Source organism: Ruditapes philippinarum, unplaced genomic scaffold, assembly GCF_026571515.1.
Source record: "Ruditapes philippinarum isolate M1 unplaced genomic scaffold, ASM2657151v2 ctg3406_1_1_1_1, whole genome shotgun sequence".
Lineage (NCBI taxonomy): Eukaryota > Metazoa > Mollusca > Bivalvia > Venerida > Veneridae > Ruditapes > Ruditapes philippinarum.
Window position 1 is genome coordinate 1 of NW_026858240.1, and position 27,653 is coordinate 27,653.

Sequence of the window (27,653 nt, forward strand, 5' to 3'; positions counted from 1 at the left end):
AAAAATAAACAAATCATATGTAAATCCTAATGAAAGTAAAGGTTTTTAAGTTAATCATTTGTTTATGTCAAACAATATCTTTAAAGAAAAAAATCCCTTTTTTTAATATTTCTTTGATTTTGGTTTTCGAAATCTATAAGCAAAATTAAAAAAAAATTCTATATTTGTCATTCTACAGTTTTATGAAAAAATAAGCCTTTCATAGAATTTTCTAAATTTTTTGTATGATGAGTAAAATTTAATGACGAATTTAAAAATAAAAAGAAAAATATATGTTGATGTGTTGGATTTCTTGTAAAATGGAAGTTTCCATGGTAATCGTATATCTAAAAACTGTCAAAATAGCCTAAACTGTTATAAACGAATAGAAAATGTATAAGATAGCTTAAAACACAACAACGAGCATTGTTTTATGCAAAGATAACCTTATCTAATGATTCTGTATGAAAAAATGAATAAATCTGAAGCATATTTCTTTAAAAAAATGAGTTTTCCATGTTCCTCAACGACCAAAAAAATGAGAAAAATGAACATGGAATTCTCAGAATAATTAAAGAGATATTGAAAAAAAGTGTTTCATAGAATTTTTTCTAATTTTTTTTGTATATAGTGTAAAATTTTAATGACAAATTCAAAAAGAAAAAGAAAAATATATGTTGGCGTGTTTGGATTTTTTTGAAAAAATGGCAGTTTCCATGGTAACTGTATACCTTCAAAATTGTCAAAATATCCAAAACTGTATTATAATAATGTATAAAATAGCTTATTACATTCACAATAAACATAATTTTATACAAAAACCTTGCTTTTATCTTAGGGTTCTATATATGAAAAACAAACGATAATTTGGACATATTTTCTTTAAAAATGAGTTTTCATGCTTTTTAACTAAACAAAAAAAATGAGAAAAATAAACATGAAAATTTTCTGTAAAAAATTAAGCTATCAAGAAATTTCTTTTATAGAATTTTTCTACATTATTGATATATCAAGTAACATTTGATTGTGGATTCAAAAATAGAAATAAAATATATATGTTGAAGTGTTAGTTTTTTGTAAACGGGCAGTTTCCATGGTTACCGCATATGCCAACTGTCAAAATTACCACGCTTTCAGAAATATCAGTGTTATACCAAATGTATTGTCAAATATAAAACATGTTGTAATAATAATTTCTTTTTATTTTGATGTATTATTAAGTAAATGATACTGAATACCTTTTTTTAAAACATATCTAGTGCCATATTATTTTTTCATTCGACTAACATACCCGAACAGTAAGCAAGTATTCAGAAATTTACAAAGAAAATAATGAAATTCTGAACATTTCTTGGATATTAATTTTGTTTTTTTATTCAACACTTTTAAAATATATCATTTTAAACTTCTTTGCCCAGTTGCCTGCCAGTAATCAAGTCGCGACACTCTTTTGTCACTATACCACAAGTGGGTGGGGTAACGCGGGCAGAATTATCATCAAATGCTTCGTAACTAATGCTTGGAGGAATACTTTATGTGATTGTTGTCTAAACGACATTCTTAATTCTTTTTTGAACCCACATCTCCTCTTGAAAATTTAGAAAATATCTATTCTGTATTATTTACTCATTATTTGCTTATAGCCGAAATTTAAACACTTATCCGAATACTATTCTTTACTAACTTTACCATCATTTGAATAGTAATTATCCGTGATTATCTTTCTTGGATGCGCATAACGATGCGCACAGAAAACTACCGAAAACGTCTTTAATTAATAATAGGGATTTGTTGTTAACATGTAAGAAAACCATAAAAACTGTAGGTTTTATATTTTGTCAAAGTGGGTGGGGTAAATTTATCTGATAATTATAAAAAGAAAGACAACAAAATTTACACTGGTAAGTTATTTTGGTTTCTTCGCTTTTTCTGTTAATTCTTATGCAAAAATTCCCTATTAGAAAGTATTCTTTATTGAACGAAGGTATTTTCGTCTTTCTTTGGTTTATACAGAATTTATCTTAGTTTGATTGTGTAGAAAGCTATAGAATATATGTCTTTCTTTGGGTCAAGTAGGTGAGCTAAAATGTCAATAAATGCTCTACATTCATTATAATGCACTCAGTTATTAAATGTGGTTGCGTGATATTTCTTGATTCAATATCTTGATATTATTTGTTAATTGTTAATTGTGAAGATATATGAGAAGGCAATAAATCAACAAACATGCTTAAAATAGCAACATGCACATGAATAAAGCTGTCTATTAACGCATGTCATTAACTCCTTCACAAATTCATATCAAAAATATCAAAATGGCTTTAAAGATAATTCAATGAGATAATGCTTTTTGCATATTAAATATAAGGCTACTGTGACATCATCTCACCGTTGTGATGTGATACAGAGGTATCAATGTGTCACCTGACCTGCATAAAAATTTTAATGATTTAATATAACAGGGCTGTGATGGCCCTAGATCTCACACTATTGTTTGGAAAGGTCACAATTCTGTATAAACGTAGGTAATTATGTGCATCAATTTTGTCATAACATATATGATTTGTGAAATATTTGTATTTGGATGCTTTAAAAGAAACAGTCTAATATCCAGTTTCTCAGAATTGTTTCTCATGAGAGGACTGAAAAACACATGTAACTATTAATATTCCTATATGTGTCAATATAAACTTAGTGACCCCTGGTGCATGATAAATTTTAACCATCTTGTACATGATATATCAAATATTTGTAGAGTATCACAAGGTTATGATGATACATAATAAATGTATATAATCCGGGTACTGTAGTTTTAATGAATACTGGTTTATTACATAAGTCTGTGTAAAATAAGTGATACTCATTTCAAAGCCATTTTAACTGCAGGAACATCATACAATTGCATGCATTTAGTTTAACACTAGAAGATTTATTGTGTCTTCCTATACAAGTCTATAACCTGGGTGGCTCTTTGAGCAAATTCATTCAATTTGTTCAAGACACAAGAGGATGGTACATGTGCTTAATTAGTATATATGCTGTATGCTCTTTGTATTCTGCTTTTTGAGAAGACTTTTTAAACATTTTTACTATGTAAAATCTATGTACACTATGTGACTATTTAACTTTTAAAGAGGTCTTCTCTACTCGACAATGTTATAACGGTATGTTGAATATCTAAGTTCTAGACATTGTAGTTATCCAAAAGAGGACTTACATGTGATTTCCTTATAAGTCATTCAAAACTAAGTGACCCTCGTGGCAGGCCTTTTATTCATGCTCCTGCAGTTTAAAATGGTTATCCCTGGTATGATACTTATGTTTACATAGACTTAAAATTGTCTTAAAAATCTTCTCCGAAATTAAAGTTCCCAGAGCAGAATAATTATCATGAAACAAAACTTTGTGATACTCTATAAAAATTATGAATTCTTGACATAGGACCAAATCACTAAGTTTATATGGACTCATATAGGAATCTAACTATATGTATTGAGTCTTCTTGTGTGAAACAGTTCTGAGTACCTAGATATTGGGCATGTTTTCTTTGAAGCGAACCTTCACAAATAGTTCATAAATCATAACTGTATGTGGTTATAATAATGATTCTCCTAACATGATCTTATCTTACTTCTGTATTAAAGAGTAATGGCAATTTTCCTGCAGTGGATCTTAGGTGAGTGGTCTAGGATTGTTTAATGGGTAACATGAAATTTGAATAATCTTTGACAGACAGTTAATTTATATGTCAAATCATCAGCAACTGTATGTGGGTCAAGCGATACTATTGATATACTTATTTCACTACACATAGATCATATGATGTATGGGTCGCCTTAATTTCACTTTGTATCTTTTGAAAGTACAATGTCTAGATGTCATTATACAGTGCTAATTCAATTATACTTAATTACAGTCACATGAAAGTAGATATAAATTTGAATCGTACTGTAACAAGCTTTCAGTAAGTCTATGATATCTAATGCAAAATTCATTTTTCTCATTGTGTTGGCTTTTAAGCGATTTTTTATCTTTTCGTGATTGGCTTTTAAGCGATTTTTTATCTTTTCGTGAAGATATCGTAAAGGAATTAATTATATTCGTAAATAAGACAATATTTAACGCATGTTTTGTTGATGTATATTCAGTCTACTATCGTTACAATTAACTGATAATATTAAAACTATTGAAACAAGTTCTATCTGGCAACCAACTTTTATAACTGACTGGATACAAATGAATGTATGTGCATTACACCTTCTAGACCTGAATGAAGACAAAAAATACTTAAAACTTTTTAACAGTGACTACTTACCTAAGAATTCATAGAAAGTTTAACAAAAAGCGAACAAATAAAATTAACTTACAATCTTCGTTGTTTTTGTTTTTCAATTATGAGATAAAATTACCCCACCCACTTTGACAAAATATAAAACCTACAGATTTTATGTTTACAATAAACACATAGTGTTAATTAAATATCAAATACCCTATAAGAAACTAAGTAACTTTTTGAGTTTGGTACATGTCCTAAGATCTATTAGAAAACCATGTTAGAGAAATATGCAAATATTGGCACTTTTTCTTTGATATTTTAGAGATACTTGTTGGATGAATAACTTTAAAAGGTTGACTAACAAAGTAGTTTACATATTATTTGATTATTTTTAATATGTTTAAACCTTTTTTATCGAAATATGCATAATTTGTGATACAAATTATATGACAAAAGAGAAATATCAGTTTTGCATAAAATCGGCGCCCATATTGGACGCAATAGGTATGAACGCGGATTTTGTTTGAGGTTTGAACTTTTGTAAAGGAGGAACTTTATACACGCTTAAGTGTAAGTTTCAGGTCTGTACAAAAATTTCAGTGAATGAGCTATTATGTCATCAAATTTATATGGCGGCCATTTAAGAGATATCTTTGGGCCCACTTCACTTTTGGAATTTCTATAGTCTAAAGATGAATTCCTGAAAGTTTCATGCTTGTATCACAATTTGCACTATTTTGACAGGAGAGACCTTATTTCCCGCTTCAATAAATATACAGATACAAAATAGAATAAACAATAATGGGCAGGTATCTCAACGGTTTAAAAATTTCATCAAAGTGTGTATAAAACTAGCGAACACAACTGGATTTATTGTTTTTCCTTTTATATTTATAGTTCCGGCAATGGTTATGTCAGCGAACAGATAACATTTGAAAGGTAGGTTATAAATATCTTATTTTCTAATATGTAAGGTATCTATTCTAATAGCTGATTAATTTTTGTAGCTGTCATTGATAAACAGCAAATGAATGAAATAGTGTTGTTTCAGATTCATAAAAATGTTATATTTGTTATTATGAAATATTTAAACTTATCTAAAATAAAATAAATTTTTCAATCATAATAATAACGTCCCAATATCCACAATTTTGGTTTGGTGGTATTAAAATTGTAATCATATTTTAGAATTAAAAAAATGAGGAATCATGTTATGAGTTTATTGCTTGTTTAAGTTCGTTATGTCTTTGTTTATAGTTTTCACCGCGAGCAGAGACCATTCTATAGGTAAGCTATAATTATCCTATGTTCCACATGTTATTATTCCTTTAGTAAATTCAATACAATAAAAGTTAATCTCTCATCAAGGAGTATGCATTTTTTCAAATAAAGAAATAATTGTTAATTTTATTGCTTCCACGTGATAGCCCAAATTTCTCATTTTTATGCTTAACAGCAGGTGTAAATTGTCGAATGGCAGCTGTAAAAATGGTTGTATTTCTTTGGTCCTTCGGGTACGTTACCATTGAAATCAATACCGTCCTTTTATGTTCGATCCTTGAACATCGTTCAGCACTACATTATAGTTGTGTATACATTTTAAATGGCATTTTTTTCTTGTATTTGGCCTTTTTCAACATGGGTGATTCAAGTATTCCTTCTTTTATACTGTATAACCACCCTTAGGATATGTTACCTGCTTTTTAAATTTGTCTTTTGACGTCCTTTCCTTCATATGCAGGCTTCATAACCTCTGATTCCCTTTCAAAAACCCATTTTATTTAGTTCCGCCCATTGTTTTCTCGTTTAGGGCACACGCATTCTTTTATTTGGGGACCATACGCCGCTTTTCATGGAATAACACTTCTGTGTAACATTGAAGTTTTCCTGATAACCGCCATATGTACACATCTGCGGATGTTTCTAAATTCAAAATTTCACCACTTTTATGTTTAAATGTTGAATTCTCCTTAAGTCGGGGCTAGGGGGCTCGGACGGTAACTTGCACTTTCCCTTACCGTCCATGAACAGGCTCAATCAAACCCGAACCTGCAACATTTTACAATTTTGTCGTGTTTGGCTTTCTTTAGGGATTCTGTTTTTCTCTATTTAGCTGGGACTAGGGTCGTGAGAGATGTTGCACCTCGACAATATCTCTCATGAACAGACAGAATCATTTTAGTCTGGAATTTTCATTCAGTATTGTTTTTTTTATTGCTACTGACGCTCTTCTCTTTACCAGATTTCATTTTCATTTTGAATTCTGAGAAAACATCGCTAATTTGACAACTTCTTAAAAGGTTAAGAACGAAGGAAACTAACAAAGGAAATGATTTACAGGTAAATAAAACTGTTACAAATCGATAAAATGTTGACTGAGATCATGATTTGCTTTAGTTTTTAATCTCATCCGAGCATGGTATTGTGATCAGCTTTTCTCCGTTGTTCGGTGTCTGTTAACGGTTTACCCGTTACCAATTATCGTAAGGCTACATGGAAGTTTTCAGTGATGATCCTCTGCAAAAGTGTTTGACATTGTGAAGGAGTGCTGAACAAAAAGGATCCCGCAAGCTGAAAATAAACAAGATTGAATATTTTCTGATATCTTAAACATTTTATCGAAAATAAATTTTAAATTTCACAAGAAATGCGTGTTAGATTGTCCTCTTCAAAAACGGCTGAGGTAATCCACATGATGTACATGATAGCAGTCTAAGCGGGACATGAAAATAAGCTAAAAATAACATCTATTACCAATCGGTATATTCCCATTACAGTAAGCATAAATAACCATCGAATGGTCTTCTTAAACGATTGTTTGAAACATAACAGGTCTCCAAACAAAAATTGAGTTTAGTTTCCAATATAAGAACCTTTGAAAAACATGATTACTTGTGAAATGATGTAAAACTCGCCTGTGTACTATAACGACGAAAACTTGTGTTACTTTTACAAATACAAAATATGGCGTATCCACAGCCCTTGCTCTGCCTTGTGCCCCGTCCATTTTTTTGTTTGGGTCCTCCTGGGCTCCTGGCTCTTGTTGCTTGGTCGGGTGGTGGTTGCGTTCATTGAAAGCCGCCTTTCCTTGTTGATCTTGTTTATTATATTTTTGTACAGGGTATGAATGCTATCGAGGGGATCAAACTTCCTAAGAGCATTCTTGAAAATACAAAGCACTTCCAAATATTACCACGATAACAGTCTCTCAAAACAATGACAGTCATCTGAAATATTGTTTTTTGTCTCTCATCATCGAACGAGCTTCCATTTAGGAGAAAATTTTGTTCTGAACTAATAAGTAAAGAGTTTAAAGGGGCTGCATGCATGATGTGCTATCAACGTATGCTGTCTAGTTTTAACGGTTTATCTTTAATGTTCTGAATTTAAAGAGGTGTAATGAATTATTATTTCGTGAAGATTTCTAAGTAACTTTTAAACTGAAATGACTTCTTCAGTCACGTATAAGATATTATAAACTAAATTAACAAGGAAGAGCGGCGTTCAATGAACGCAACCCCACACGACCCAGCAACAAGAACCAGCGGCGAAGATTCCAGGAAGGCCCCAAACAAAAATAGGACAGCGCGCAAAGAAAATTCACTTACATGATACTTAAAATGAAATAAAATAAAAGTAACGGACAAGGAAATTAAAAAAAAACAACAAATAATTGATTAATCAACAGGCCCACAAAGCAAAAGGGCACATGGGAAGAGGACACGAAAATCGAGGAAGGAACGAGTAAGTCTAAAAAATGGGACAAAAGGCACGATACTTACATAGCTATACAAAAAAAATCGTCGACCAGGAGTGTACAATAAGTACCCATAGGAATTCCTATGACTGTCTAGATAGGGCATTAAGACCGCCTCCGTGGTCGAGGGGTTAGAGTCGATGACTTCTAATCCAGTTACCTCTCTGGCGTGGGTTCGATCCACAGGAGATGCTTTGGTAGTTTAGCGCGGAGGAAGGTAGTCTAGTGCTGGTTTAACTCTCCAGGAACGATGGTTAGGAAACTACCCGCCTATATGACTGAAATACTGTTGGAAAAAGGCGTAAAATAAAACAAACAAACAAGATAGGGCATTACCTGATATAAATGTTGTTTAAAACAAAAGAGAGTGCTCTACAAACTTCGTAACAGGATCACATAGCTATAATGCTTCACAATACAGTTAGTAAAAAAGCTTTGTTAGAATTGCATGCTAAAAGGTAATAGTGAAAAAGCACAATCCCTAAAGAAAGCCTAACACGGCAAAATTGTAAAATAATGCAGGCTCGGTTTAACTGAGCATGTTCATGGACGGTAATGGAAAGTGCAAGTTACCGTCCATGCCTCCTACTACCGGTTTAAGCAGAATTCAACATTTAAACACAAAAACTTTTTACGGCCTCCTACACTTAGCACAAATACCGTTACTAGAAAATGTGATCGTTTTTATCTCAGAATTTTGTTCAAATTTTTCATAAGGCACAGAACCGACTTATGTTGTCATTTTTCATTGCCTCATTGTGCCCAGTAGGAGGTCATTCTTTATTTTTATATTTTCTGAAAAGTCTACAGATCTACAGATAAATTTAAATTCAAAATGTTACAATTTTTCATGTTCAAATGTTGAATACTGTTTAAGCCTGTTGGGGGTGTTAAGGTAGTTTGCAATTAAAAATCTAAGTGAATTTTATTCGGACACCTGTCAAAATCTCAGAAAACATTAATTGGCTTTTTTGCACATTTTTTCAGCCCGCATTCTCAAGCTTTAAGTATAGAGCCACCTTTGCAAGGATCAAATGTTCAACAATTCGGTCCAGGTATGGCAATTTAACGTTTGTATGTTAGCTATATAACTTTGTTGAAGACCTTGACTGAGAATCTATTCTAAGCAAGTTATTTTTCGCAACAGTTTTTCTAATAATATAACCATACAGATCTTAAAATAAATTCTTTTACTTTTTTATCAAATTATTTTGAAATAAGTTTTTGTATTATATAAAATATGTATCAAAAGCCAATTAGCCATCTGTATAACATTATCCATAGGTACAAAAGAAAATGTTGGTTTTTGCATTCATGTTTTAGATTGAAATAGACGATATATTATTATTATTATTATTACAGCACCTACAGACCAAAGGGTTCGTAGTATTTTAATTAATTTACTGTTTTTTCTGTATACATCTAAAACAATTCATTAATTTATTCTAACTATTGATATTGATTATAATACATTGTAATAAAATAAGAAAGTGACAGACAAATTTATTGATGATTCTCTTTAACAAGTCTCTTGTAACATGATTTAAAGGAGTGGTTAAGCAGACCGTTTTATTTTTTACAATATTTTTCATCGGTGTGAACATATTGAAAGATATTGAGCGAACAAAAGTGAAAGCAAATAAAGGGAAAGATATAGTGAAAACTTGCAAAGTAAATGCAATGTACGGTATAGGATTTCTTGAACATTTAAAACTTGTAGGACACAGTGCATGTAAACATACTAGGGTATGATAAACCTTTATTGAAAGTAACCATATCCTTTCAATGAATATAGAAGCACATTCAATGTAACAAACAATGTATGCATATTTATTTGATCAATATGCTTATATAATGTCAAAGTATGTGTCATACAAATCTCTGAAATTATATTGTTGGTTACCAAACCTAAAAGGTTTTTATATTTTGCTTCTCTATCAATAATTGACAGTAAATTCAAAGTTGTGGAATTTCAGGGTCGGTATGACTTCAACACTGTTGGAAACCCTGGACCTGTTACACCTATAGGACACAGTGTATGTATACCAATTGCTATATATGTTTCAAGATATATGCACATTGGAAGAAGTTATGACCGTAATATTCTAAATTCCAATTAGTGATTTTGCGTTATTATGATTGGAATAGTGATAATTATTACGAACTTGTTTGGTCGTACTTTGTTTATAAGCAATAAGTAGTTACTACAGTTTTCGGATATTTCAAGTCTTTATTTTGAAAATACTGATCGCTAAATTTATAGGGAATGTGCATATGTATACTGCATTCAAGAAAGTATATGTAAATATAAGGCCTGTGTAGGATAATAAAAAGTTGATTTGGTCGCCTCTGTTCAGTAAAACGATGCCGAAATATTTCAAGGCTTTAATGTATCCCTAGTACTCTGATGGAAATCCTGGTCGTGTGACATATGGAGAACGCAGTTTGTGTACACATATTGTATTAAATGTAGCAACATACAAGTATATCAAAACAGACAATGCGGTTGTATTTTGATATTTCTTTGCGTAAGCATCATTTAATATTTTAGCGTTATTGCAAAAGATTTAAAAATAGGCTAAGGTAGACCAATTTGAAGCATTTTCTGTTCTGCTTAGTTTATAAAGAAAACAAATTATGCAATGCTGTGATATTTCAGGATCAATACAGCTCAAACCCGTTGCAAAATTTTGAAGCTTTAACACTTGGAGGACCCAGTGTGAGTATACATATCGAACTATCCATATAGAACTGTCTTGCCTAATATATGTACAATAAAAAATAACCTCTAAATTTTTAGCGAATATACATGAACATTCAAAAAGTTATGTACAATAAATACAACATTACATTTAGTATATATGTTTGAAATTATGCGATGTTGTGTGTTATGCCTCAATCTGTAAATATAATATTCAGGTTAGACCAACCAAAAACTTGTTCTGTTTTCAATTTTTGTAAACAATCAACTGCATTTTATTTTAGGATCCTTATGACTCAAATACGTCCGGAACTCCTTTCATTCCTGGAGGATACAATGTTGGTGTATATGTTTATTGCAATGCATGTAGCGAAATACATCTTCAAAGAATAGTCATGTCTGTAAATAAAAATGAACAGTCAAATATACAATGTACACAATTACTGTTTTGAAATTGTCTGTGATGCTATAATCTGTGAATACAGTGTTAGGATGAACAAATTTAAAGCCTTTTCTATTTTACTCTATTAATAATCAAAAGTAGTAAATACTGATTAATTTCAGGATCCGTATGGAAGAAATCTTGGCCGTTCCATACCAAGCGGAAATTATGTATGTATAGTCTTTTTTATTGCATGTGGTATCGACAGATGTCATGTATTTTCAATTAATATGTACGCCCTTTCGGAAAGTAATCTGATATGTACAAATGTGTCATTCCTCTGTGAAAACATCATTTAATAAAAATGTTTGACATGCTAAAAACTGTAAAGAAAATGTTAGATTAAACCAATTAAATGTTTGTATTTGTTGTAATCTGTCATACTCCATATATATTTGTTTCTATTATACGTATGGTAATATATATTTTTCTCAGAAAATTTTACATCACCAGTCCAACACCGGAATATTTAACAAATAAAAGGAGAAGAATTCTATAAGACCTAGTCTTTCGTTCTAATCCTCTTCTTTGAATATTGTCAAATTTTGTATGTGTATATATTTCAAATGTTATTATGTACATATTCTGAGAATACATATGTTTAAACTAATCTGTTCATTTGTAATCACCAGTAATGTTTAAATATTATAGGGCTCTGCTGGACCAAGCACTTATGGAAACCCTGGTCAATTAACCTATGGACAATGCTATGTATGTACATATATTATTTCTTGAATTAAAATATTTCTACTTTCAAGCACATAATTTTTAAAAAGTTTAAAAAGTTAAGGTTTGATCAGATGGTTCGATCAATCTAAAGCTTGTTCTCTTCCTGCAAAAATTGAGCAAGGAATGCAAAAGTAGAATGTATCGGGAAGCGTATGACGTCAGTACTAAAGTTCCCAGGAAATTGTGACCATTATTTCACCTACAATGTATTTAGACAAATATCTGACATTTTGAATAATTCATCCATATTTAATCCAGTCATTTCTTTTAAGTAAACATACTAGAGTGTTCTATACATTTACTTTAAAAAGCAAGCCCCTAGAAACAATATATTCAGGAATTGAATGACCAGTCCTTACCAAATGAAATAATAGATGCAGATGGACAGGCAAACTATGACATTATATACATTTTAAGCATTTTTATGATATCATTGCTGTAATTGTTGATAAAATTTGGAAGATATTTAGCAAATGTTTGATGTTCTTCACATAAGCTTATGGTATAAAAGCATAATCTAGATTATCGCTTGTGCATATACTGTGAAACTATTATCGAAGATAAATAACATTTTATGAAATGCTTATCTTATTCATGGTAATTGGTACTTTCTTATATTTGATATCGAAACATAGAAAATAGTATTATTATTTTTTATGTCAATTAAAAAAATAAAAAAAAAATAAAGATTTAATTTGAAATTTCTCTTTAAACATTTATTATTCAGGATCCGTATGGAAGAAATCTTGGCCCTTCCATTCCAGGAGGAAATTATGTATGTATAGTTTTGTATTGCATGTGGTATCGACAGATGTCATGTATTTTCAGTTAAGAAGTACGCCCTTTCAGAAAGTAATATGATATGTACAAATGTGTCATTCCTCTGTGAAAACATTATTTAATAAAAATGTTTGACATGCTAAAAACTGTAAACAAAATGTTAGATTAAACCAATTAAATGCTTGTATTAGTCATAATCTGTTCATTTGTAATCACCAGTAATGTTTTGATATTATAGGGCTCTGCTGGACCAAGCACTTATGGAAACCCTGGTCAATTAACATATGGACAATGCAATGTATGTACATATATTATTTCTTGAATTAAAATATTTCTACTTTAGGTACATATATTTTAAAAAGTTTAAAATGTTAAGGTTCGAAACAATTTAAGGGGTTTAATCAAAATAAAGCTTGTTCTTTTTTTGGGGAAAAAAAAAAAGGGGAAGGGGGGAAGGGGGAAAGGGGGTTTAATTTTATTCGGAAAGCGTTTTGACGTCAGTACTAAATTCCCAGGAAAATTTTGACCCCTTATTTCCCCCTACCAAAGTATTTTGGGCAAATTTTTGACCCTTTTGGAATAATTCTCCATATTTAAAACCAGTCATTTTTTTTTAAGTAAACATACTAAGTGTTCTTACATTTACTTTGAAGGGGAAGCCCCTAAAAAAAAATTTTTTGATAAAATTTTTGGAAAATATTTAGCAAATGTTTGTTATTCTTTTTATTTAAAATTTTGGTTTTGGAAAACACAATTTTAGAATTTTCGCTTGGTTGGGAATTTCTGTGAAACTTTATCGAAGAAAGATAAAAAAACTTTTTTGGGAAAACTTAATTTGAAGAAGGGTAAATAACATTTTTTGGAATACTTATCAATTTACCCGGGAATTTTTTATTTTTTTTATTATTTTATATTTGAAACATATTTTAAAATAGTATGATTAATGTTTATGTCAACTAAAAATGTAAAGATAAGGATTTAATTTGAAATGTCTCTTTTCACATTTATTATTCGTTTAAAGAGTAAGACAAGTATTTCAAGAGTTATTTCAGATAATTCAAACAAATTTTGTTTATAAATTTCAATTGTTGTTATTATAACCACAGGTAACGTACCCGTATCATTTTGCTTGATTCTGAACATTTTGTACTTTGGCCGGAGCTCAAATATACAAACAGCGAGATTGAAATTGTATTTCATGAAAATTATGTAAAAAGAACATAACATATACTTTATTTCTGACTTTTACACAACACTCATCACCATAACATACATATATACATGTATATCTGTTACAGTGTAGATATAATGTATTGTAAGTCCAAATAATATAGATGGGATGTTTCCGTATTTCAGGGCCAGTTAAGCTTTAATCCTTTTGGAAATATTAGAAGCAATCCTGGCATCTTCACACCTCGAGGAAACAGTGTATGTATTCATACTGCACAGCATATTTCATGATATATCCATTCCAACAGTAGTTAGTATTGAATGTAAACGAAATATAGACGTATGAAATATGAACGATGGTTTAACATCAAATTTTGACCCTGTAAAACAATAACGCATGCGTTGAGAATTAACCTTTGGCCATTTTCAGCGTTGAGAAATGACCCTGTCAACATTTCAACATTTAAATTTGATCGAAAGACGATGAGACCGGATGTGTCGTTAAATTTTAATCAAAATGGGACCATTTTTACGATTGGTTCAATGCCAGTTAAACGTTAGATATCTTTAATTTGTGATAAAGCACTCGAACTAATCAGAAACTCTCTCAAGCTTCTTTTAGATCACTTCATTATGCCAAGTTCAGACTCAAACTAACAATTCCTCCGAGAAAGGCAACATTATATTGATGTTGGCCAGAAAAATGTTTCCCTTATCACTCAAAATCATCGTCTATTGCAAAGATTCAACGGGTTATCATTGTTCTTTTTATAAAAAAAATGTCATGTCCTGTGATAACAACGGACAGCTTCGAATATTTCGGACGAATTCGGAAGCGTGACATTTTAGGTCTGCCGTCTATAAGATCATATATTAGACTTTAACCGTGTGTTACCACCAGTTTGTTTTGATCTTAATCTATCTTGGCAATTAATGTTGCATCGTACAGTTTAAATTTGAAACAAACACTGGCCCGGCGATTCCAAATGTCGGGAAGGTGAAGAACCCTTTACTGCTTTCACTACGTATGCAGAGTTTGCAACAGTAAGCTAAGATTTGCTAGCGACACAGATGTATGATACTCGCTTTGGGTGCAAGCAATTGCTGGTTCGATTATCAGATGAAACTCTCTTTTTATTATTTTATATCTACTATCGTTTTTAATGCAACACTGCACTATAATAGAGCTAATGAAACATGAAACTGAAGTAAAAGTTATTTTTGTCTTCATAACTGTTTTACACCGCTTTACGACATTGAGTCATATAACGGCGGGAAGATAATCAAACCAGTGTTTCTTCGCAAATAACAACCAATTGCTTTGCATGAATCCGAGATATGTGACGGATGGGCCCGCTGAGAAACTTAGATATAAGTGTTGATGAGAAAAATAAAAGGATACACATCGTTGTAGCAAGTGCAATACTAAAATAACTGACTGAAATGCCAGCCCTGGCAATAATTTGCATTTTAATTCGCTTACCACCGCTTGTGGAGCTCCTCGATGTCTTTTTATTATTTATCTATTGATATCTTTTAATATCAATAGATAATAGATGTTAGTTTAGGTTTTCTTAAATATTGCAATACTCCAAAAATAGGGGAAAAACAAAAGTATATACTAAGAGTATACTGCATGCCATATCATATGATACCATGTAAGCACAGTTTACATGTAGCAGTCAATGCTACAACAATCAAGAACTTATTTTACAGTTTTGGTATTGTCACTGTTACCGATAAACGTTAACCTTTTTTCAATGTCTAGTTTTATTGACTTAAATTTTATACATTTGACATTCCATTTTGCTGTTTAAACTTTATCAGAATAATAATAGTATAAATCAGTCTTTATTCCAAATTCAGACTCGAGTTAATAAGAATGATGGATTTACTATATTCATATAAAAACCCATGACTCCCAGGGTAGGGCCAATTTTGGCACCCAGTTCCATAATTTAATCAATCTAATTAGAGAACCATTAGATGATGTTTTATGCCAAATATCTATGCTCTTACATTTAGGCTTTCGGAAAATAATTCCTTCGAAGCTTTTACTGACAGATCAGGAATTCCATGACCCGCGACAGGCCTAATTTAACCCCAGGACTATGATTTATACAATCTTGGTAGACATCTATTCGCCAATGTTTCATGCCAAATATATAAGCTCTAGCAGATGGGCTTTCAAAGAAGATTTTTTAAGCTTTTGCTATATACTTTCACATATCAGGAACAAATGTGACCCCTGACGATGCTGAGCTTAACCCAAGCGTCATAATTTGTTCAATTTTGATACATATCTCTTTCAAATGATGTTTTTTAGTCCCCTACCGGTTTACCGGAGGGGACTGTAGGTTTACCCTCCGTCCGACTGTCCGTCCGTCCGAGCAACCAAATAGGGTTCGGGGGCCATCTGTTTGTTTGTTTGTTTCATTTTACGCCTTTTTCCAACAGTATTTCAGTCCTATAGGCGGGTAGTTTCCTAACCATCGTTCCTGGAGAGTTACACCAGTACTAGACTACCTTCCTCCGTTCCAAACTACCAAAGCATCTCCCGGGGATCGAACCCACGCCAGAGAGGTAACTGGATTAGAAGTCATCGACTCTAACCCCTCGACCACGGAGGCGGTCTCGGGGGCCATCTAACAGTTAACAGAACAAAAGAGAACAACATAGTTCATTCCGTAACAATAGAATAAGGGGCCATGGCCCTCTATCAAACAAAAGAAAATAACAAAAGAAATGGCCCTTTAGTCCATTTAAGTGGCACATTCGTTTCTCTGTCCGTCTGTCAGTCTGTCAGTCCGTCCGTCCACAAAACTGGATCCCGCGATAACGCAAAAAAGTACTAAAAATATTTTTATGAAACTTGATATATGGATAGATGGCAGTATGCAGATAATGCACGTCATTTTCTTTTCTTCCTATGTTGAAATTTCTTGATATAAGGATATATGGCAATATGGAGATTATGCACGTCATTTTCTTTTCTTCCTTTGTTGAAATTTCTGGTTGCTATTGCAACAAATAGACTGAAAAAGGGCAAATTTTACACATAAACTTGATTTATTGATAACGCAAAAAGTACTGGAAATATGTCTATGAAACTTGAAATATGGGTAGATGGCAATCTGGAGATTATGCACGTCTTTTTCTTTTCTGCCGATAATAAAAATTCTGGTTTCTATGGCAACAAATACACTGAAGTTCAAGATTTATGATTCCAGTTTTTATGCTTTTTGGTAAAACTGCTTTATTTCTTAAGGTATTTACTTCAAACTTTAGATATTAGTTTCTGGTCATCAACTGCATCATTTGTGACAAGGTTTACAACTCTAGCACAAAAATATCAAAATTACCCCCCTTGAACCTAGAATTTTCATAAAATGTTTTTTCTTTCATAACTTCTTTATTTCTTAATGTATCTGCTTCAAACTTTATATGTATGTTTCTTATTATCACTCAACATATATGAGAAGGTTCAATACTCTAGCAAGACTATTTTCAGAATTATGCCCCCCCCCCGGAGCTTTTTTGAGAAATTGCTATTTTTAACTCCCAACTTCTTTATTCCTTTTAGGATTTACTTCAATATCATACATCATAAGCAAAATTACTTAAAATAGAGAAAGTTAAAACATATGTCATACTTATTCATCCTGAGAAAATTGGACCTTTTGATTATCTTTTGTATAATTTCCTTACTTGGCAGGGAAACTAACACATTACTATAATATATACAAACTTAGAAGTCCAAAGATTTAAGTTCATTGATGTCATTCATTCATTCAATGGTATAACTGAATGGCCATAGCCCATCAGAATGTTGCTGGGGCTCTAACCGGTAGGAGATTTATGGATTGCTTGCAATACTTTGATAATTGCTTGTTACTCTAGTACTTGACATTTCCAAGAAAAAAATGTTAATCGTTACATAGGTCATTACACAAAATTATAAGGAAAACCCATGAAACCCCGTTGCGGGACCAGAATTGACCCTAGATCAATAATGGATGTTATCATATAATCTATAAATAGATTTGAAATGCCTTTTTTCTGATTAGTGAAGAAGTACCTTTTATGTAAAAATTAACAGGTCAATAATAGAGTATATTCATTAGTTTTCTTCTAAAAAAAAGATTTTCAGAGTAAAATCACCGTTTGGTCTCTCAAAATATATCATCTGGAAATCCCACTAAAGACGCGATGTTATGAAGTTACGTCACGCAATTTCTCGCTAATATAAATGTTTTTAGTTATCGTCTTGACATTTTAAGCATATTTCAAATTTACAACATCACAACATATTCACTAGCTAAAAAGTCCATATTTGTTTATTATTTACTACATAACAATTCTCTTAGTCTTGTACTTTCAGACAAGAAGTTTTTTTAATTTGCATTTCTACAACCACATTTTCGGTCCTGTGTCCAATTAATGCAACTGATCAAAACCATTTGAACAGTTTTGATAGGGTACCCATAAAGGTTCATTTCCTTGTAGTTTGGTAAAAACATACAGTGATAGATTTCAGGGGAGATTGTTTTTCAGACGCATGACGGACGAAGACGGAAGCCGGACAGAGGGGGTCATATAGTTTTACAATGAAAAGCTTGTGCTCAATTAAGCTAAAAGGGAAAACCCGTTGATAATTTTGAGATTTTTGATTTGTATTTTTACTGTCTTTACATGTACGAGGGTTGTCCCAGAATTACGTGGACTTTTGCTGTAACTCAAAAACTACTGAAAATAAAAACAAACAAAATTAACATGAACAATATGCAACTTTATTGCATTAGTACAAAAAATTTCAAAGTTGTCCGGCAACAGGATCAGTGTCTGTGGGCAGGGTAATGAGACAAGGGGTAGCGGGTGCGAGGCAGTCCATTCCGCCGTTACGACGTCATTCCGGTGGCGTCGCTAGTTGTTAATAAATGCGTGGCGTCGAATGTCAGTTTTTCTCAACATAGTCGCGCCTAACTCAATACACCTATGGTGTCGATATGGTCGAACACCGCCCTGTACCACTCCTGGTCGAAATCAGCCACCACTTTCTGCGTTGCGAACGAGAGTTCCTGGAAGGAATCGAACTTCCGTCCCTTAAGTAAGCGATATTGTACATATACTTAATCTGCAAATAATAATAATTATAATAATAATAATAATAATAATAATAAAGCATACTATTAACTTTTGTTACGATAATAGTGTTAAAGACGACGGTGATAATGCTGACGCCGTATTATTATTATTATTATTATTATCTATCATTTTTATTATTATTATTATTATTCTTATTATTATTATTTATTCTTAGTATTATTTTTATCATTATTATTATTATTGTGAAGTTTATTTTGTACGCAAAGACAATGTGCGTTAACAACCTATCATGCGCACTATCATCTATGACGTCCTTGACTTCCTTAATTGACGCCGCAGTCAACGTTGACTTTCTCCCACGACCCTTGTCGTCTTCAATGTCCTCCCGGCCGTCTCGAAAACGTTTATTCCACTTGAAAACGAGTGATCGACAAACAGGAGGTTTCACTTTTGCAGTCTTCAACATTTCCTGCGTCTGTGTTGGCGTCTTCCCAAGATTAACACAAAACATGATGATAGTCCGATGTTCCGCGTAATCAGTGGACGTCATTTTTTGTTAAATATCCAAGAGTAACGGCTGTCAGTTGTCCGCTGGTAAAAAATAATGGAAACTGCTATGACTTCAAAATTTCAAAAGAAAGTTCATATGACGTCACTGTATATGCTTACGACGTCGCGCCATTTTTTACGTATAAATACGCAAGATATACGAAAGTAAAGACAACTTATTAATACAAAATATTGAACTGCATCGCCCTGCGCATACTGCGTTACTATAGCGACGTAAAATATACAGAAGCAATGTTAGAAATTTAAAAATAATGGACATATTCATTAAGGATATGTAAAAGGTATTGTGTACAAATTTGCTAAAAAATGCATTAAAAAATAAAAAAGTTATAGCAAAAGTCCACGTAATTCTGGGACACCCCTCGTATGTATATGTTTCTATTTTGGCAATAAGATATGTTTAAATCAAAAGGCATACAAAGTATTATAATAGTAAACTATTTTCTTAAGCAGCATAAAATGTCTGTGGTGCATGACAAATAATTAGTATAATTAGAAAAGATCATTCTCAATCGGATGAGACAATATAAATATTTATGTCTGCATGGCATAGGCTTATTGTGCAAAATCATAGGGTTTACTTTTCGAAATATTGCCTTTGAATAGTTAATATGTTTTCAACAAGGGTCAAATTGGAGCTTGTGATGGGTCATTATTTATCAGGTAGGTGTCAACGTTGCAAATTGAACAACAATTTGTTAAAAATTGACTGGTGGGTCATTTGTTTCTAACAGAGTAAAACTTTAATTGTTATAAAATGTATGATATGGGTATTATTTTGTGTAAACGTAAGTTTAGGTTATGTCATGCAAAAATCTGATAAAACATTGTTATGTTTTACTGATTAATTCTTCTTTTGTCGTCTACTGATAATAAACAGTCATCAGTAAAAGCAGTGCTTGATGTTTCAGAGTTTTCCTTGCAATGATGGACATCCTGGCCGTTTAACCTACGGAGAATGTAGTGTATGTACACATATTGTTTTATATGAAGTAACAAACATATGTATAATCAATATTTAATATACATAAAGTTTGATAAAGTTATGACAGTAAAAATATTTGACATTCATTTGTGTTGACATAATCTAAAAATGTTTGTCATGCTATAATCTGTAAATATAAAGTTAGATAAGACTAATAGATAGCTTGTTTTGTCATACTTTGCTCATAATCGATTAGTACTAAATATAATGATGGGATATTTCAGGGTTGTGGTGGATCCAGTTCTTATGGGAATCCTGGTCGTTTAACCTACGGAGAATGCAGTGTATGTACACATAATGTATTACATGTAGAAAATGTTTTAAAGTAGTTATTTTTATTACATGTTTTCCAGTAGATTACTGAATTATAACGGTTAATTATATTCTGATAATTTCACAGTAATGATTACCAAATATAATTTCACAGTAGCCGAACTATATTTGGCGTAAAAATAAAATATTTATCATTAATGAATGTTTTTTTCAGCGGAAATGTAGTCAATCATAATAAAAAATGTACGTGATAACTGTAGTTCGTAAATATTTACGAACGTTGTGTTGAAAAACATCTAAAATCTAAAAATAATCATGGAATTATATTTTGCTTCAACATTGTGACGTCAGTATTTGATGACGTCATGAAGATAAGAGCATGACGTTACGCGGCAAAAATCAGTAAAATGGTGTAAAAATCGTTAAAAAATCATGAAATAAACAGAAAATTTGTTTGTTTTACATGTAAGATCAAATAATATTTCACTCGTGAACCCCAGTTATTATATTTTCACTCGTGGCTACGCCACTCGTGGAAAATATTGCATCTGGTGTTCACTCGGTGAAATATTTTTCGATCTTACACTGAAACAAACAAATATCCTCTATATAATTATATTAATTAAAGAATTATCCTTTCAGAACATATAAATTTACAATCTGCAGTAAAGATATCTAGTTATTGTGTGTCGTACAGAATCTAAATATAAAAAGTAGGTAATATTTATCGAAAGTTTGCTCTGCTCTGCATTGTAAATAAGCAACTTACAAATAATGCAATTTTTTAATTTGTCATCGGTATGACATCAGTTTTTACGGAAATTTTGGCTATTTACCACGTGCAGAACAAGGGCACAGTGTAAATAACTAGCAATTTAAACACAGGCAGGACATCGTTTAACATATTGAACTCCATATTGCAAAACAAAGTAACAATTGCTTTTCAGTAAATATATACACAAACTTTCATAAAGTAATAGACAAAAACACCGGCGTTCGATAAAGTTGTCTTGCAAATAAAAGTCAAACTATCATAAAATAATCCCCCTTGATCATAAAAAAACACAATAACTATCCAGCACAGGCTTATGATTTTTAGGTAAAAAACGCATCGCAGCGTACTTCCCGACTAAGTCTAATATCTGAACATTTTCATAAACGTTTGAATATGTATGTATCCTTAAGTTTTTTCTCCACATGTTATATGAATTAATACCCATTGTCTCAGTAGATTGATGCCATCATTTAGTTGTAAATTTAAAAAAGAGTCAGAGAAGCACTTTATATGATTTCATATCTTTCTTTCTAATCTATTTCAACATCGTTTATATTGAATGCCTGTATATCATGTATTGTGTATGATTATGAAAAAAATATGTTTAAAAAAACTAATCAGAGGAATTGAAATTGTATACTTAGCAGTGTGATTAACATATATTGATGATATGTTTTTACGCGTTTAAATACGGAATCGTTTATATTCGGGTTAGACAAATCAGTAGCTTGTTCTGTTTTCATTTGTTTGTTATCAATAAATTGTAGTCACAGTGATGCGTTATTTCAGGGTCCTTATGACTCAAATAGGTCTGAAATTCCTTTCATTCCTGGAGATACAGTGTGCGTGTATATAATTATTGCATTGCATGTAGCAGAATACGTCTACAGAAAGTAGTGCAACTGTAAATTAAAATGAACAGTCAGACAGTAATATACAATGTACACAATTACTGTTTTTAAATTATCTGTGATGCTATAATCTGTCAATACAGTGTTAGGTTAGACAAATTGAATGTATTTGTTTTATTTCGCTCTGTTCATAATCAAAATTAGTTAAAGCAATACTTTTATATTACAGGCATCGCATGGAAGAAATCGTGGCCGTTCCAAGCATAAAGGAATTAATGTATGTATGATAATTGCATTACTTGCGGTATGTCATGTAGGTTCGATCCCTTGGAAAAATACCTCTACATTTGAATCAGTCATTTCTTTTAAATGAACATACTTGATTGTTCTATACATTTCTTGTGTACTTTGTAGTTTTAAAATAGCCATTGCCTTTCAGTTAATATACACAAACTTTTAAAAAGTAAGAGACAAGGACAGTGGCGTCCGGTACAGTTGTCTTACAAATAATGGTCAAATTGTCATAAAATATTCCTCTTATGATCATAAACAACACAATTACTATCAAGCACAGGGTTATTATATTTAAGGTATATAACTCATCACAGCGTACGTCCCGACTTAGACTTATATCTGAACATTTTAATAAACGTTTAAATATGTATGTATCATTAAGTTTTTTTCCACATGCTATATGATTTATTACACATTGTTTCAGTAGATTGATGCCATCATTTTATAGTCACAGTGATGTGTTATTCTAGATCCTTATGACTCAAATAGGTCTGAAATTCCTTTCATTCCTGGAGGATACAGTGTGCGTGTATATAATTATTGCATCGCATGTGGCAAAATACGTCTACAGAAAGTAGTGCAACTGTAAATTAAAATGAACAGTCAGACAGTAATATACAATGTACACAATTACTGTTTTTAAATTATCTGTGATGCTATAATCTGTCAATACAGTGTTAGGTTAGACAAATTGAATGTATTTGTTTTATTTCGCTCTGTTCATAATCAAAATTAGTTAAAGCAATACTTTTATATTACAGGCATCGCATGGAAGAAATCGTGGCCGTTCTAAGCCTAGAGGAAATTATGTATGTATAATAATTCCTTTACTTGCGGTATGTCATGTATTTTCATTGAATATACAAGTAGTATGATATGCACGAATGTGGCATTCCTCTGTGAAACATTATTTAAGAATGGTTAATGTGCAAAAAACTATAACTATAAAAACTATAAACTATAAAACTGTAAATATAATGTTAAATAAGACTGATAAAAGCTTTATTTGTCGTAATATGTTCATAATACGTTCATAAGCAATTACCAGTAAATGCAATGTTTGCTCTACTGGACCAAAGACTTATGGAAACCTCGGTCAAATGACCTATGGACAAAGCAGTGTATGTATTTTATATTTTGTAAAAAAAAGTTTTCTACATCAATCAAAAGCTTGTTTTTATCTGCAAGAAATGAACAGGGAATGCAATTATAGTATAATGTATCGGGAAGCGAAGGACGTCTGTACTAAAGTTCTCAGGAAATCGTGACTGTTAATCACCTAGGGACACAGTGTATTTAAAAAAAATACATCTACATTTGAATTAGTCATTTCTTTTAAATGAACATACTAGATTGTTCTATACATTTCTTGTGTACTTTGTAGATTGAAAGTCAGTAAATATACACAAACTTTCATAAAGTAATAAAGAAGACTTGCGTTCGGTAAAGTTGTCTTGCAAATAATGGTCAAATCGTCATAAAATAATCCTCCCTGATCATAAAAAACACAATTACTATCCAGCACTGGTTTACTATATTTTAGGTATATAACTCATCGCAGCGTACTGATTGACTAAGTCGCAAATCTGAAAATTTTAATAAGCGTTTGAATATGTTTGAACGTTTGAAACGTTTGAACGTTTCCTTAGGTTTTTTCCACATGTTATATGAATACACAATCATTGTCTTAGTAGATTGATGACATCATTTTGTTGTAAATTTAAAATAGAGTCAGAGAAGAACTTTATTTCATATCTTTCGTTCTAATCCATTTCAACATTGATTATATTGAATGCATGTATATCATGCATTGTGTATGATTATGAATAAAATATGTTTAAAAAGACTAATCAGATGAATTGAAAGTGTATACTTAGCAGCGTGATGAGCATATATTGTTGATATGGTTTTATGCGTTTAAATACGGAATCGTTTAATTTTGAAATCTAATTATATCGGTGCATTAGTGGCGCTTTATTTCAATGGATTACTGTACTATTTGCAACTAACTCTGAAGAATCAATTATTAACTTAAGGATACTACGTACCTTATTATCATATGTTAGCAGAGGATAATTGTATCTTTAATTGACATCAAAATCATTTGAATTAAATGAAGAAGAGAAAACTCTTATTTCATCTAATTCGTTTACGTCACGCACAATATTAACATGTACTCGTACAATAATAACGTGCAAAGCAATCCACAAATTCTTCCATATGTATTTAAGCGAGATCAAATATTTAAAATGTATTACTGGTTTACTTTACTTCAGCGTGAAAGCAGCAGTTCAAGCAGCAGCAGTTCTAGCAGCAATTCAAACAGCAGATACAGCAACAGTGACAGCGATGACAGTTATACAGACTATAGTGTTATCTTGTCCTTTTAACTAATGTTAGAATTAAACAATAGTTGAAAGTCTTACTCCAATTATATGTTACGTTAAATAAATGCTTTAAATCTAGTTGATAACACTATGGACTCTTTCTTCAATCAAATATATTGTATTGACAAACATGAATGTCGTTTTCTAAAATACTGGTACCTTGATTTTTACAGATACTTAACTTTTCTACTAATATTGGTCAAGTGATTTAGATAAGTGAAACACATTGCCACTGTGGGGTTTATTTTCACCAAAGGGGCCCAAGAACATTCTATAAATCATCGGAATTTATTTGTAACGTTCAATTTATTAAAAGATAGGGACAGTCTTTTTTATGATTTAGACATATTAATTTTTATCCCTAACATTTTCTAAGAGAATGTGTTGTTTAATGAACATGATAACAATTAATCATTTGCAAAAATATTGTGAATTCAGCTCAACTTGACAATTAAAATGTGAGCATATTGTCACTGTAATTATAGTAAGTTGCGGCTAGGACTGTGGTTTATTTATCGGAGATGTTTACGGGAAAAGCTTTAAATCCACATTCGACTGATATTTTTCACAGACATGATCCGTGTTTGAGCATCTTAAGAGATTCCAAGAATTAAAGTGCTAAGAAGCTATATCTGATGTACACAGTGCTTAAGAAGTAACAATTTGAACTAAGGTTTATTCACGGGCTAACTCAAGAAGTTCTTATTTACTTTTTATTCTAAAATTTAACAAGTTATTTGTCTTGAGGATATGTTAATAATTATTGTTAAGTATTATCATTTTGATTTTTTATACCATTGTGACTGATATATAATTTTTCTTTTAAAGTTTTAAAGAAGATACATTTTTGATTGGTTGAACTTTAAGATAAACATAATTGATGATAGGGAAATCACCCAATGATAAAACAGAATGAGTATGATAAAAAAAAATATTTTATCGTGTTTACAGATACATTGAGAAATTAATGTTTTGAATAAGGAGCAGTACACAATAAAATGACTATTTTTACTTGTATTTTGTTTCCATTTACAAACAAATTTTGAACGCATATTAAGTATAATTATTCAAATTACAATTTGTTTCATGCACACATTTCTCCGAGGTGATATTTGATATATTTGATTACTGTATTCAGCATGTTAAATTACTGTCTTTTGAAATTATTTTAATAAACACGAATAAATCACCTAAACATTTGCTTGCCATACAGAAGTTGAACAGAACAATATACCGTGTATTCTTTGCAAAATTTTGACATTATTAACAGTACATTTTGTTATCATTTTGACAGCTTCTTTTCGTTTTATGTCTATAACTTGTATTTTTGTATTATGTTCTGTTTAAATAAAGTTAAAGATTGTATAATTATCAAGTACAGAGTTGTTTCGCTATTTAAATTGATCATTTAAACAAGCGGAGAAGGAAACATATAAAGTTTTCAATAAGTTAGAAAGATGCAAATATTTTGGCAATAAAACAAATAATTGTTGTTTATTTTTAAACTAGTAATTACTAATGTAACTCGTACAAAAAGATATAACTCAAAGATAAGTTAGGCTGATGTAACAACTGACATTGTTCACAACGATTTAGATTTATTGTTATTTTCTCACAATGTAATGTAGTTAAACTAAACAGATAGTTCATTTCCTATGTGCCTTGGTTTATCAAAAGTTACATTTATAAAAATTATATTCTACGTTGCTTAATGTTAACAAACAATCTGATAATTGGTCATACCATTTTCATTAAAAGATGTTAAAATAATTTTCATATTCTATTCAAAATTTCTATATAATTAACGAGTTGTGTCAGAAATAAATATCGTATGATTGTGCTATTCTCCACCTGATTTGCGCTTTTCAATTTTGGATCATTTCTTATAATTAGAATAATTGCTCTGGGAAAAAGGGGTGAGCGATTGATTTATCACACAATTTCTTTGTATAGAAATGGAATATTTTAATATCGAAACATTATCATTCACTTTTTCATATGATTATCTTAACTATTTTACAATTTTTATACGATAAAATCTTAAAATAATAACAGCTTTTTTTTACCTTACTTGTCCATGCTTTCCACGTGATTTTCCTAGCAATATTTAGATTTTTTCACCACGCTTTATCCGGGTCATCCACAATTCTCCCAACGGACTTATAAACCATTTATTACATACCACATCGTTACATGCTTGTTACCAAGACCTTATTATCTCGCCCCCTTTTATAACCCCATGACTTAATAACCGCATTTTGCTGCGCTTAATGCCATCATCATCATTATTTTATTATTTTTATTATTGAACTTATTTTCCTTTCCGGTAATAACTATAATATACTGCATGATTAATAAAAAGGTTTACAAACTCTACAAAGTTTAGTTTATTGTGTTTGATTTAAAGAAAAAACATGTAACTTATCATCTTGTTGTTACTTATTAACTTTGTATATGCCTTTCCACTTTAATTTACTAATTTTAAATGGGAAACAAAATGAGTTATGTTTGTAAGCTGATATTGATAAAAGTATTTGTAATAATTGTTGTTTATTATTCTTTTAATTATCACATTCCA

General features: G+C 31.1%; 1 protein-coding gene across 1 annotated transcript; it reads left to right on the top strand.

The window, feature by feature from the left end:
• Window positions 1-3,627: 3,627 nt before the first annotated feature.
• LOC132752575 (pro-resilin-like) lies at window positions 3,628-27,056 on the top strand. The gene is made up of 14 exons (XM_060742914.1): window positions 3,628-3,655; window positions 5,491-5,542; window positions 9,000-9,067; window positions 9,375-9,391; window positions 9,989-10,048; window positions 10,672-10,731; window positions 12,612-12,659; window positions 12,903-12,962; window positions 14,021-14,092; window positions 20,422-20,475; window positions 20,720-20,779; window positions 22,624-22,671; window positions 23,450-23,497; window positions 24,965-27,056. Exons 1-14 carry the CDS (start codon window positions 3,628-3,630, stop codon window positions 25,076-25,078), a joined length of 789 nt encoding a protein of 262 aa, XP_060598897.1. The 3' UTR covers window positions 25,079-27,056.
• Window positions 27,057-27,653: the final 597 nt, after the last annotated feature.